Here is a 14,027-nt window from a genome sequence, read left to right as displayed (position 1 = left end):
CCCGTCCAACCTGGGCTTAGACACTTCCAGGGATGGGGCAGCCACAGCTTCTGAAGTACCTGAAACCAGGGACTTGGATGGGATAAAGAGAAATCCCAAACTTGTAGAAGATGCTAAACCGAAAAGGTGTAAAAGATCTCAGAAAGAAAAACAAGAATTCCAGGCTGAGTTTTTATTTTGTATTTCATTACCTGCTTCCTTTAAAATACAGGCTTAAGGCTTCTGGAAAACTAAAATTAGCTCTTGCTACTCAGGGAAAATAGGAAGTGATGCCCTAGCAAATGAATATGTAATTTTGTGCATCCATTTTTAGGAGAACAATTTAACCTATAGATTTAAGGAGGATATTTGTTTCTATAGTCATCTCAGACAGTTTAAGAAACAGCAAACCACACCCTGGGCTCTACAGGGGTGGGTACCTCAGGAGTGATGAGCATAGACAGTCTCTACCTTGTACCTTTGTTAAAAATTACTGAAAAACATGCAAATTCAGCAAGTTTGTCTTCCTTTACTACCTGCTTACATTAAAATCAGTATCTTATAATTCAGTTTATTTGTAAATAATTTGTTATAGGAAGTGGAAGGTGTGGAAACACCAACATTGCTGTAGCTGCTGAGAAAGGCTCTGTGCTTTTCCTTCTGCTGGACCAAACAGCAGTCCTTGGTTTAGATGCACTAAGCTAGACTTGGCTAACCTTAGGAGGTCCTGGAATATTATTGGTAGGCTCCTACAGGTTACTCTCCAAGTGTGCTGTTGCCAAACTATCAAGCTGGTACAGTTTTATAATTGTTCTGGTGCCTTCGTTAGGCTTTCAAGCCAATTTTAGTAGGTCCAGGCCTCTGTCTTTCGGTGTCCCCTGCACTGAATGAGGGTATCTCATGGACTTACTGAAGCAGCTTAGCTCTCAGCTCAGCTTCCAGATTTCAGATCCAATCATGAGAGCTTTCTTGATGTCTTTCAGTAAGCTCCAACTTAGGTTATTTTCCCCAAGGCAGTGCTGGAGTCACCATCTCTAGAAGTGTTCAGAAGGTGTGGGAATGTGGCACTTTGGGAACGTGGTTTAGGGGTGGACCTTGCAGTGCTGGGTTAATGGTTGAACTAGATGATACTGGAGGGCTTTCCAACCTTAGTGATTCTGACATTCTATTCCATTATTCTATTTGCATGTTATAATTTCTGAGGAGGAGGAGGAGGAACACTGCTGGATGCTTACACTGACCTGAGGAATTGGTAGTGCCCCTGTCCCCTTTGTTAAAGTCCTGTGTGGACTTGGTTGTTGTTGGATCGGAGGATTTTGGATGGCTCCAACCTTAGCTGGAGCAGTGTTTGCGCTGCTGAGAGTAGGGAGGTGAAAACTGGCAGTGGTTGAAGCCTCACAGCTGTCACAAAATAACCTCTATTTTCACCCAAGAAGTGCCATTCAAGGAGAATCATAGTGAGGAACACAGACACAACCTGCCACTGGGGTTGTTGATAGGAATGATTTCCTTGTATTTGCTTCTTCCCCTCCCTGACTGCATTATTTGATATCCATCACAGTCCGTAGTCACTTCTAAGTAGTGAGTGTTGCACGACTGACGTGACAACTCTCTCAGGGTTGATACAGGAGTCATGGGAGAGACTTTAATTTTCTCGGGGATGGGCTGTGGAAAGTTTTGTGGAGCTCTCTGTAAGGCTGGCCCTGATTCAGCTGAGGCTGCATGCGCAGTCCTGCCAAGAGAGATCAGCCTGAAAAAGAGATGATTCATCCCTGTCGAAGGGAAGGATCCAGTTGGGGACAGAGGATGAGGTACTGTGGCTGACCCACCCTTTCCTCTGATGAGCACTCGGGGGCTGTAAATCTTCCCACAGTGAAGGCTCCTGGCCCATTCCCAGGCCTGGAGCTGTTGTATATTGTGATTTCTTGGGATTTCGGTGCTGGCGCAGCTGCTGTGGTGGTTTAGGAGCTGTAACGACAGGCGTGGACTCTCTGAGTGCAATGAAGTGACTAGGAAAAAGCACTTAAGTGGTGAACTCCATGACTCCTGCTCTCTTGGATCTTGGAGCTAGTACTCGGTTAAAGGAGCCAGGAATTTCCCTTTGCCTTCTTTGCCCTGCTAAGGACATTAATACACACATAGGCCTGCGCAGTGCCTGTGACCTCTGTGGGCTTCAGGTGCCTTTAGCTCAGACTGAGGAATGTTAGATGGGATCTTGGGAAGGAATTCCTCCCTGTGAGAGTGGGGAGGCCCTGGCACAGAGTGCCTGGAGAAGCTGTGGCTGCCTCTGGATCCCTGAGTGTCTAGGGCCAGGCTGGACAAGGCTTGGAGCAATCTGGGACAGTGGAAGATGTCCTTTGCCATGGATGGGGGTGGCACTGGATGGATTTAAGGTCTCTTTTAACCCAAACCATTCTATGATTAAGTGGTGCTTTTCAGCAAACAAATAAGTGAGAAAATGTCAGTGAGAAGCAAATGCTGGATTTCAGTACTGTGAATTTTAAGCCAATCTGCCAAAATTTAATTGTGTTGAACAGCTGGAGGTGTCACCCAATAGCTGTGTGACTCTTTTTTTCCTTTGATTCCCCTTTTTTTTTAGTATAGGCACTCTCCAAAATATATTTAAAACAGTGCCATAATGGAGATAGTAAAGTGGAGCAAATATCTGTGTGCCGTGAAAACATTTTTCTAATATTTTGCTTAATGTGTTTTGCTGAGTATTTTTAATAGAAGTTGAGAAAGGAGATAAACGTATGCAAGAATTCCTTTGCTATTTCATTCTTTGCTTATGGCAAGCCCTGCAGATACCATGGCCTCTCTGCAGTCCTTTATTTTTCCTTTTTGGAGGGGAATATGCAAATTTCCCCCTTACTTTTTTGCTGGAAATCTGTATCCCCTTGCAAAATCCCAATATTTTTTATATGGTTTCTCATGGAGTGATCAGAAAGTCCCAGGCCTGAAGGCAAAGGGATCCCACACATTTCCATCGGTGACTCCAGCTGGTGCTGTGATTTTTTGATCCTTCCACATTTTCCTGAATCACATAAATAGTTAAATAACTTGTGCAGTGTTTCACTTAGATAAATATATATTATCTCTCTAGATATGTACAGTGGAGTCTCTGCAGACTGATTACTAATGTAATGTTTTACTAACAGTTTATCTCCACACAGGTAACACAAGTAGCAAGACAGCCGGGTCCTCCTGCCCCATCCCCTTACACTGCACATGAAATAAATAAGGGACACCCAAATCTTGCTGCAACGCCACCGGGACATGCATCGTCCCCTGGGCTCTCACAGGTAAGACCTGGCGTTGGAGCAGAGCATTCCCAGCCTCCCCCTTTTCCTCCTATCCCATTCTCAGCTTCTCTGCTCAACAAGTAACTGAGTTGTGTTGTCTGTGACTAGTGTAGAAATAAAGTGAATTAAAGGTGTGGCTTGAACCTCTCAGTGACCTATTGGCAGCCCTTAATTAGCACACCAATACAATAAATTGATATTTATAAATTAAATACAAGTTCATTTGACATTTGTTGCTCATGGAGTCTGTAACAGAAACTAAAAGCAACTTGAAAAAGTAGAGAAAATAATCATGGATGAGGAGGAATGTGTTTTGCTTTTTGCAGGCAGTTTGAGGCATGGCCTGACTTTCAGGTTAAACACCCTAGAAGTACCCTGTGTCCTCTCTCCGGGATTTTCCAAGAGAAGTTTTGTACAAGATGGTGCAGTTCTGTAAATCTAATAAATGGGTCAGGAAAACGAGTTGCACGAATGATTTCTCATAAAAGAGATGAGAAAAAAGGGCTGGTTACAGAAAAGTCCGGAACAGGAGATAAATGAGGGTTACAAGAAGAATGGAGAAATAGAGTTTAGTGAGATATGTGGAATGAATTGGTCTCTTTGTAGCCTCTATTAGATAAATATTCTGCAGGGCTGACTTGAGAGCGGAGAAGCTTATCTGAAAAAGGAGGGGGCAAAAGAGGCAGGTAGTGGAGTGAGAAAAAAAGGGAGATAAGAGATACTGGGTTGGGGAAAGTGAGGTGTGTAAGGAATGAGGTGTCAGATAGAGGAAAGCCTGATTTTCACTCTGCTCTTGATGAATTTATACTTTAGCGGATCAAGCAGGAAGGCCTGAGCAGGTCAGCTGTTAAGGAGAGTGTGTTTGTTCTGAGGAAGGGGAGCAGGATGAGAGGCTGAGAGTGTGTTGGGAATGTGGAGGTGATGGGGAGAGCCTTAAGTGGATCCAAGTTCCCTGCCAGCCTCTGAAACATTAAACTGCTGCTGACCTTCCAGGCCACGATATGCCTGGAAATGGTAATGGAAGGAACACTTCACCTGAATGATGAACATTTTAGATAAAACACGTTGGGGAAAGTGAAACTTACGGTTGTGTTTGGGACTGTGCAGATGCTCCATGGGTGGGAAATTAGAGGCTGAAGTGTCTCTGGCAGGCATTAGTGGTGTTGGAGCTTTTCTTGCACTCTTGCTGCAGGGTTTTTGGAAGTGAAGGCTCTGAGTTTTGGGGACTGAGGCTCATGGAACAGGAAGGAGGACACAGCAGGGTTTCAGAGCAAGCCCTCATATGCTGCCTGGCTTTTGTCACGGATCAAGACATTCCTTCCCAGTAAACCTCATCTACACAGGGAAGCTACTTATGTGGCAGAGGAGAGGGGAAGAACATTCTGGGCAGCCTCTTTAAATCTATTGTAATAAAGGGATTTCTTCTCTTCCCTTAATATTTTCACATTGAGTCAGTGCATCCATAGAGAGTGGGCTCTGTGCCAGATCTCCAGCCAGCTGGATAATGCTGCTTTCCTGTTCTGCTTGCTGCTGGAAGTGAGGGTCAGCTCATGTCCCTGCCGTGCTGCTGGAGTGACCACAGAGCCTCTGTGGCAACTGAGTGCCCTCGAGGGCTCTGGAGGGTGGCCGTGCTCCAACTGTGTGGAGCCAGCCCTTGTGTGTTGAGGGACAGGGAGGAGCAGCAAGGCCCAGGGGTAGGAGGCAGGTGAAACTTTGGGCATTGTGGCCTTTGGGGCCAGAGAGGCCTGGGGGCTGCAGAGCGTTTCCTCAGGTGATTCCTACCAAGGTGGGACTCAGCAGTGAAGCAGCATAAATGGTGGCTCCTGTCCATTCCCAGCCAGTGTCGGCGCTCCCCTCAGGAACCCTCTCCTTTGGCTGAAGGTTGGATAGGGCTTGGAGCAGCCTGGTCTTGTGGAAGCTGTGCCTGCCTGTGGCCAGGGAGAGCTGGAACAAGCTGATCCAACCCAAATCATTCTGGGATTTTGCGAAGAACCACAATGCAGGTGCCTGCACTTGGGACACCAGTAAGGCTTGAAAGGAGATCAAAGCCTTACAGAATAACCTGTCCCCAGAGACAGTTTTCTGTACCCCCAAACTATTAGAGATTTGAGTAAATTTAAATTCTGAATATTTTTCTGTGTATCTGACTTGGACCCCTGTCAGGAGTTGAGTTTCTTTGTTATGTTACAGTAAGAAATTCCCAAGCTAAATGGAAATTTGGATGAAAGTTAAACCTGTTCATTGCATTTATGATTTGTCTCCCCTGGGCTTCAAGGAACACTCTGGTGCTTGTGTTAAGAGCAAGGCGAGTGGGAAGTTTCCTCTTTCCACGCATCTTGTAGTTTGTGAATTTCTATCGTGGTTTCATTTGTTTGCTTTCTTTTAGAAAGTGATGAGAGAGTAATTTTTGAGTAATTTTGTCTAATTCTTGGGCACTTTAAATCCTGCCATTTCCCTTTAGAGGTAAAGGGACCTAGGCTGACATGGGATTCAGATGAATGTATTAACTCCTTTAACAGCATTGAACCATAAATAACTGTATTTTACCTACCTACACTGTGTTGATGATTGAACATTGAACAAAGGTTGTCTTTGCCTTTGTCCAGTGATGCCTAACGTAGCGAGGGGGTGTTTGTGCATAAAAGGTAAGGACAAGACCAGTTTGTTTGAATTAGAGTCTGGTTAAGGGTAATTGATTTTTCCATCAGACCCCTGAGTTAATAAATACTCATCAAAGTGAGTTTTTCTGAGGTAGGGACTGCTCTTGAGGCAGTAGTGAGTGAAAATACTGGTGGATGCTTTAGGCTTTGGATGTCATTTGGTACTAAATGGAGTTTGGGCAGAGACAGAATCCGTGTCACTGCTGGTGTGGGCAAATTGCTCTGAGTGCTCAGCCCGGGCTCAGCAGAGTCTCTCCTTGCTGTTACCTAGATGGCATCTCAGCATCTCCTCAGGCTCAAGAGTTTCTTGAAGTGTGAATCTCACAGAACCAGGAAATGTCCTCAGCTGGAAGGGACCCACAGGGATCAGAGTCCTGCCCCTGGCCCTGCACAGACGCCCCAACAATCCCACCCTGTCCAAACGCTCCTGGAGCTCTGGCAGCCTCGGGCCATGCCCATTTCCTGGGGAGCCTGGGCAGTGCCCAGCACCCTCTGGGGGAACAGCCTTTCCCGATTTCCAGCCTAAACCCTCCTGACACAGCTACAGCCGTTCCTCAGTCCTGTCCCTGCTCACAGAGAAAAGATCAGAGCTGCAGCCCCCAACGAGGGCTCCCCTCTTCTCCAGGCCAAACACACCAAATGCCCTCGGCTGCTCCTCGCGTGGCCCCTCCAGACCCTTCACCCTCCCTCTTGGCAGGACCCATGCTCCAAAGGAGAATAACGGTTTACAAATGCTTTGGTTTCACGTCTGGGGGCTGGGAGATGAGGTAATAGCTTGAATTCTAGTAAGTGATAAAAGGAAATGCTGTCCCTCACCAGGGCTCTAGGAGCTGGAGCAGTTCGCTGTAAGTTTGTGTGTGATGAGATGACAGCATTGTGCTGAGTGGTCTGAAAGGGAGAGTTTGGGAACCAGGGAATGTATGGGATATTTAACCTGAAAAGTCAGGTGCAAGTCAACGCTGTACCTGTGTTTGGTTTCCTTTAGCTTTATCTAAACAGACAGAAACAGCTGGTGCTGTGGTTGGGTGGCTATCACTCCTCCTCCACGGTTTCCATCTGATGTAGCCAGGACGAGAGCACGGCTCCCTGTTCCACCTCCTCTGAGGGCTTTCCTGACAGACACCCTCCAGCACTGTGCTGCCCTTCAGGGCAGTTAGTGCAGCACAATGAGGAGACCTTGGCAGCGATGTGGAACAGTCCCACACCCTGTCTTTGCAGCAGCAGGCAGTGTCTCTGCTTCCCAAATTCCAGGGCCTTGAAGTCATAGTGCTGCTCTCAGGAATGTGCTGAGCTCTGGCACAGGGGAATCCACAGCACATGCTGCCGCAGTGATGTTATTGCCACATGTGGCCCCAAGTACATAAAATTTCATATTCCTCTTGGGTTTTGCCTATTTTTCCCTCGTTCCAACAGGGAGACGAGGGGCACGGCCCCTCTGCCTCCTCTCCTGGCTTGAGGCTGCAGAAGGGGCTGGTTTGACACAATTCCCTTTCTCAGTGTGTGGAGGAAAGGAAAAGCCATTGGAAAAGGAGGAGAGCAGTTCCTCCTTGGATGTGGCATCCAGAGCTCAGGTAGGGCCTGGATTGACAATCAGGCACCATCCCGTAATGGATAGGAGAATCCAGAACAGGCTGAGAGCATTCCCAGAGCACTTAATAGAGAGCAGCTGAAACACTGTAAATCTGCCCCATTCCAGCTGTGCCTTACACTGATGAACGGGGCAGCCATGGTAGGATGGGATAACGGGAAAGCAGAGTACTTCCAGAGCAGCAGGAAAGAGCTTCCCTTTATCCATGGAGTGAACAGAGGAGGAGAGGGCTCCTCCAGAGGCAGTGTGCAGAGCTTAGGGCACCAGGGGAAGAAAGTTTCATCCCCCTTGTGACCTGGGAGTGTTTTGGAGGATCCCAAGGAACAAGTGCAGTGGGTTCTGGCATGTGAGGGTGAATGATTTGGAAAAGACTCTTGGCTTTCTCTGCCTCAGCTTTAGAACTGCAGGCTCCAGTGGGATGCTGAGGGATTCTCTCAGTCCAGGCCCACAGTTTGGAAGCATCAAGCAACCACACTTGGAACAAATTGCCGGGAATTTCGTCTATAATCAGGGGTAGCTTCAGCTCTCATTAAGAGCACGCTGTGCACTGAGCAGATTGGTGCTGCTTGCCCACGGCTGCCTCTTGGAATCGGCTGGAATGCTGGAGCGCCTGGGGAGCAGAGGGTCCCACAGCATTGATGGGGACCTTCCTCTGGAGCTGTTGTAGTTGTGGACATCCCTCACCTGCTCCTAAATGGGTCAGGATATACCCGAGTGAACAAAAGTGCAAGAGGGTTAAATTCTCTGGATCTTGGTGCACGGAGACCTTGACTTTTTTAGGTGGCTGATTTAAATCCAGAACAGATTGTACCAGCTGAAACTTGTTACCATCTGGTTCTGTGCATGAAGTGAAGAGAGTTTTGTGGTCTCATTCTGGTCCTCAAAAATGTCACCGTCATTAAATTAGCGTTTTTAAAAGCAGGGAGACATTCCTTAGTACCTTCGGGTCTAGGAATGTGTGCCAGGAAGCAAGTCTGCCTGCCATCTGTGGCATGTTTATTAGGCAATCCCCAAGCCCCTCTTTTATGGTCTTGGATCCTTTCTACAGGAGCTGGAATAATCCTGTTAGAATCATGATGTTTATTCAATGCTTCCATCTTCTGCAGCCCAATTTGAGATGCTTTTAATAAAGGGATGTTTATTAAAGGATTGGAACAGAAAGAGGGATGTAATTTAATTGTAACCTCACCCATTGGTACCCTGGGGTCAGTTAGGTGTCCTGGGACCTGGGGAATGTTACTTCTTGTTCCCTCCTCATGTTGGAGGCAGCTGACTTTGGAGTCAGGTTGTTACATAGTAAACTCATCTTCCCCCAGATTCTGACCAGGAACAGGACCCAGGGAATGGCTGGAGCTGTCGGGGGCGGGGGGGTTTAGTTTGGACATCACAAAAGGCTCTTCCCTTAGAGGGAGCTGCACACTGCCCAGGCTCCCCAGGGAATGGGCATGCCTGGAGGCTCCCAGAGCTCCAGGAGAATTTGGACAGGGTGGGATTGTTGGGGTGTCTGTGCAGGGCCAGGGGTTGGACTGGATGGTCCTTGTGGGTCCCTTCCATATTCATGATTCCTCGTTATTTGGGTCCATGTGTGCTTTGCTAGAAAGAAATAGTTGGCATAAAATCAGGTAATGAACTTGCACTGCCCCTGGGGCATGGGGGGCTCCCAGTTCTATTGTCTCATTCTGAGAAAACCCCGTCCATCATTTTCTGTGTTCAGGAGCATCATTGTGGATCCCTTGATCTGAGTTGGTCTCTAAGCTTTGCAGGGAGCTCTTCCCCCAGAGAACTTCTCTATGTAGGAACTTGCTTGTTTTGTATATGGTGCTATTATAGCCAATTCCCTGCTGGTTAAAACCACCTGGAATCCCTAATTTGTATGGTTGTCAGTCCAGGGTATTTATTCCTGATGTAGACACAATAAAAGATTAAACTCTCCTTGTATAAATAAAAAAGTTGGTGCTGGACCAGCTGAAGGAAAATGTGCTGCTCCTCCAAGCAACAGATTCCAGTTTCTTGGATCTTCTGTCCATTCTAGGTAATGAGAATAAAGCACATTTAAACAACTCAACTCCTGATAGTGTTTTGTGAACAATAAACCTACCTAAATAACCAGATTAATATGTAGTAATAGATTTTTTTCTGACCAGTCAAGAGTTTGACCTCTTTTTCTTCTCACTTCTTTCCTTGTGCTTCCTTCTGTACATCCAGATCAGGCTTCATCCTAGCACATTTTCAATGCGTTTTGGAAATTCCAGGCTTGCAGGAATATGTGACTGCAGGTGGAGATTTGAAACTGCAAGTTATTTAATAGCTGATAAACCCAGAAGTGTAATCTTCTTTTGGCTTTTGTGTTCAAGACCTGTTGGAAGTGCAGCTGAACCCTCTGGTTTCTAATAGGATTAGGAGGTTTTTGATTGGGTTAATAATGCTGGGAGTATTTCCTCCTAGAATGTATTTCATTATTTTTGGTTCATTACTGTGCTTTTTACCTCATTAAGTTAAATCTGGGCAAATCTGGCTGGAAACATCAAACATGTCTTGCGTCTTGGTGCCTTTGGGCTTCAGGGGGCTTTTGTGTGGGGATGCTCGACTTCATGGGTGTCTTCTAATTTGGGAGAGCATCCGGGTGTAAGAGCTGCAGGCAGGGAGACTTGGGAAGGCATAATGTAGCTTCAAATACTGATAAACACTATTTATTTTAATTATTTAACCTTGGAAGCAGTTGGCTTTCATAAGGTGCAACGTAGGAGGGATGTATGAATTAGTATTTGTGCACTCGAGAAGGACAGAAAGAGCCTTTAATTCTTTTTTTTTTTCTAGCAAGGAAAGGAAAGAAAAGAAGACCAATTACCATTTTATCATGTATGTGTGCAAAGAAAAGATTACAGCACAAATACTGGGTCTATTTGGGACTAGATCTGGCTATAGACCCACCTCTCATCTGCCTCATAGAATCCTATCATAGAATCCCATCATAGAATCCCAGGAGAGTTTGAGTTGGAAAGGATTTTAATCTCATCCCATTCCAGCTCCTGCCACATGCAGGGACACCTTCCACTATACCAGATTGCTCCAAGTTCCATACAGCCTGGCCTTGGACGCTTCCAGGATCCAGGGGCAGCCACAGCTGTGCCAGGGCCCCCCCACCCTCCCAGGGAAGGATTCCATCCTAATACCCCATCTATCCCTGCCTTCTGGCATTGGGAAGCCATTCCCTTGTCCTGGTACTCCAGGCCTTTGTAAAAAATTCCTTCTCTGAGAGGTGTGTTTAATCCTTCTCCAAGTCGTGTGGTTTGCCCAGTGGGGAGAGAAGTGTTTTTCTACTGCTGCTTGAACTTTTCCTCTCCGGAGTAGCCATGACCTGGCTCTGAGTGTTCCCTGGCCCTTCCAGCCTGTGCAGGCTCAGGGATTTGGAATGGGAAAGCTCTCAGTGGGTGCCTTGGCCCCACGGCACATACTGGCTGCTGTGAGCAGAAGCAGCTTTGTTTGCCGTGTGACATTATTGGGAATCAAGAGCACTTTTAAACTCGCCAGTAACTTGGTTTGAGGTGGAATGAAACAGCATTTTGAATAGAAAATCAGACTTCTCTGTAGCTGTTTAAAAATTCTCCAGGTCCCTTTCTTCAGGATTCTTCACGTACATTTTCTCTTCTCACAGTCATGTGCCCTGGGCTTTATTTTGGTGCTTTTCAGACTTTGCCACTTGTTGAACCACATTTTTATTCATAATAGAAGAAGACAAAACAATACGAGGCAATTTGCCATTTTCTTACATTTAATTATTTCAATTCTGGAATTCTTTCTGTAAAAGTACCTTCTGTTCCATGCAATTTAATGGATGTTTTCTTGCATGCTCCAGAAAATACTCAGTTTTTAAACAAACACCATGTGTTCTATAAAGCACCAGAGTCAGCACAAAAGTCAGAGCTTTACACAGCCTGTGTTTTGTAAGCACAGAGGGCACAAAATATCCCTGCAGGCAGTGAAACCAGGGAGATGGAGCCCTGGAATTCCTGGAGTCCACTGTTAGCTGTTGTGTCAGACTGGGAAACAGAGGAATAGCCTCTGGAGCCATTTAACCTGCAGCAGGGACAGCCACATTCCAGAGGTGAGGCTTTGAATTCATAAATAGCCTGGTTCTCCTGCCAACTGAACTCTCACTGTGCTGCTTTCCATTGAACCAACAAAGATGATGGATCCGTAATTCCACTCCCTTCAGCCTGGAAGGGCTGTGTTCTCCACAGATCCTTCCTTATGGTGCCATTAGAAACCCATAATTTATTTAATTGTTTTAACTTTGTGCAAATTCAGACACTTTATATGTAGGGTGTTTCTGGGCTTCAGTGTAATTCAGTAAAACTCGAATATTTCATCTGATTGCTGCCCTCATACAGGTGAAAGTTGGAAGAGACCTGGGATTGCCAGGTGCAGGTGCCTGCTCTGTGCTGGATCAGCTGGAGCAGATAACTCTGGGCCACGTCCCCTTGGGTTCTGGGTATCTCCAAGGATGGAAACATCCTCAGAAATATCAGATAACCCAGTTTTGGAACTTCTTGTTGGTTTTTGGAAGAAAGCAGGAGGAAAGCTGCAAAGCCACTGATGCTGTTTTGATGCAGAGTATGGTCTTGGCTGGTTGGCATTGCACTCCTGGGAACAAGTATTTGTCTTCAAAGTCTATTTTGTCAAAATGGGAGGCAGTTTTATAGAACAAGTGAAAGGCACTCTGTGAACTCAGGGGTGTTTGTGCACAGTCCCAGCTCTGCTTTCAGCAGTGGAGATGCTGGAATTTCTGCCCTCAGCACACACATGCACTCCATATTTTTGAGTACCTTTATTACAGAAAATGCCAATTTACTTAATTACATAATGGTCACTAGCAGACCACCCCAGGCTGCGAGCCAGATGCTGCAGCAGGGCAGAGCCTGGCAGTTCAGCCTCAGTAAGGAGCCACGTGAAGCCATAGCAGCATTTCCAGATGTTATGGAATGATTTCCTGTGACGTTATCCATGGCCTCACACCTGTGTTAGCAGCAATTCCATGCTGATAGATTTAAAAATGGCTTTGAGAGGGAGCAGCCACCAGCAGGACACCTGCCCACCCCCATGACTCAAAATCACACTGGTTTTGTCTTTCACTCTGGGTCCTCTGCTGTGTCTGGAGTTCATCATGGGCTCCTGGGCTGGAGCCTGACCTGAGAAGGAGGAAGATGATTCTTTCCTCCCTCAGGCTGGGTGTTCTGTTTGCCTTTGCACTGTGGTGAGGGACATGTATGCCCAGTAGAGCTGAGGAGAAAATCACTGAAACCCAGAACAGTTTTGGCAGGAGGGATCTTAAAGCTCATCCAGTCCCACACCTTCCACTATCCCAGGGTGCTTCCAAGTCCCGTCCAGCCTGGCCTTGGACACTGCCAGGGATCCAGGGGCAGCCACAGCTGCCAGGGCCTCCCTACCCTTCCAGGGAACAATTCCTTCCCAATATCCCATCTGACTCTGCCCTCTGGCAGTGGGAAGCCATTCCCTGTGTCCTGTCCCTCCATCCCTTGCCCCCAGTTCCTATTCAGCTCTCCTCTGGAGCACCTTTAGGCCCTGGAAGGGCCTCTGAGGTCTCCGTGGAGCCTTCTCCTCTCCAGGTGAGCTCTCCCAGCCTGGCTCCAGTCCTGGAGCATCTCCATGGGCTCCTCAGGACTCACTCCAGCAGGTCAAGAATGTGCATTTTTTGTCTCTGTGGTCTCTGGCACAAACAGTCCTTGTCCAGGGAACAGCAGAGCATGTCCCTTCACCATCTTCCCTTGGAGACAATCTCATTATTCACGTCGAAGTAGGAAAAGTGCCTGCAGCTCTGGGGATGTTACCTGGGACTCAGTTTCCCTATGCCTTGCTTTGCCCACTCAGATGTGTGAGGTGAAAACATGTAAAGCCGTAAAAAAGATTGTTAAAAATTTGGCTGGGCAGGTAATGACACAGGTGATGTATACTGAGACAAACTGCTGCGGAGGAAAAAGGGGAGAGAGGAGAGTAATTCCTCCTGTGTCAGGATATTTGTGTCCTTTTAAAGGCTGAGCTTAATCACAGAATCCCAGACTGGTTTCGGTTGGGAGGGACCTTAAAGCTCATCTCGTTCCACCCTCTGCCAAGGGCATGGACACCCTCCACTAAAATGTTAATATATTTACCAACAAGAGGAATTCCCTGAAGGCTGGGCTTATGGAAAAAGAATGCACTGGAATAAGCTAGTGTACTTGTCAGGAGAAGGGCAATGAGGATGCCAGCTACTTCTGTGCATCCTCTACTTGTCTGCAATTTGTTAAACTCCTACAATCAGGCATTACACCTGGAGCTGAGTCCTGGCATTTCGAGGAAATAGCTTTAGAAAAAGCCTACATATTTAAATAAACTCACTGAACAGTCACAGTTCCTGTTTATTATGTGCCTCCACCCAAATCCAAACCTCAAAACTTCCCAGTAAATGCGATGTGCAGAGGTTTGGACCATGTCCCACCC

At 46.7% G+C, this 14,027-nt stretch overlaps 1 protein-coding gene across 23 annotated transcripts in view; it reads left to right on the top strand.

Annotated features, from left to right (window-relative positions):
• EIF4G3 (eukaryotic translation initiation factor 4 gamma 3) overlaps positions 1 to 14,027 on the top strand; it is a 148,803-nt gene that overhangs the window by 46,549 nt on the left and 88,227 nt on the right. For 15 of the 23 annotated variants that reach the window (XR_015808444.1, XM_088178862.1, XM_088178872.1 and 12 more), the window contains one exon: positions 3,138 to 3,281. The exons of 6 other annotated variants lie outside the window; for them this stretch is intronic. Coding sequence is in view for 3 of the 17 variants with exons in the window: in XM_088178862.1 (XP_088034988.1) it covers positions 3,138 to 3,281 (144 nt within the window). In the remaining 14 variants the exon portion in view is untranslated. The remainder of the gene's footprint in view (positions 1 to 3,137; positions 3,282 to 14,027) is intronic. 2 more of the 23 variants (XM_088178874.1, XM_088178865.1) reach the window with 1 other exon arrangement.

Source organism: Sturnus vulgaris, chromosome 25, assembly GCF_052056855.1.
Source record: "Sturnus vulgaris isolate bStuVul1 chromosome 25, bStuVul1.hap1, whole genome shotgun sequence".
In the NCBI taxonomy this organism is placed as follows: domain Eukaryota; kingdom Metazoa; phylum Chordata; class Aves; order Passeriformes; family Sturnidae; genus Sturnus; species Sturnus vulgaris.
Note: the sequence above shows the minus strand (reverse complement) of the source record. Positions and strands in the feature narration are given on the sequence as shown.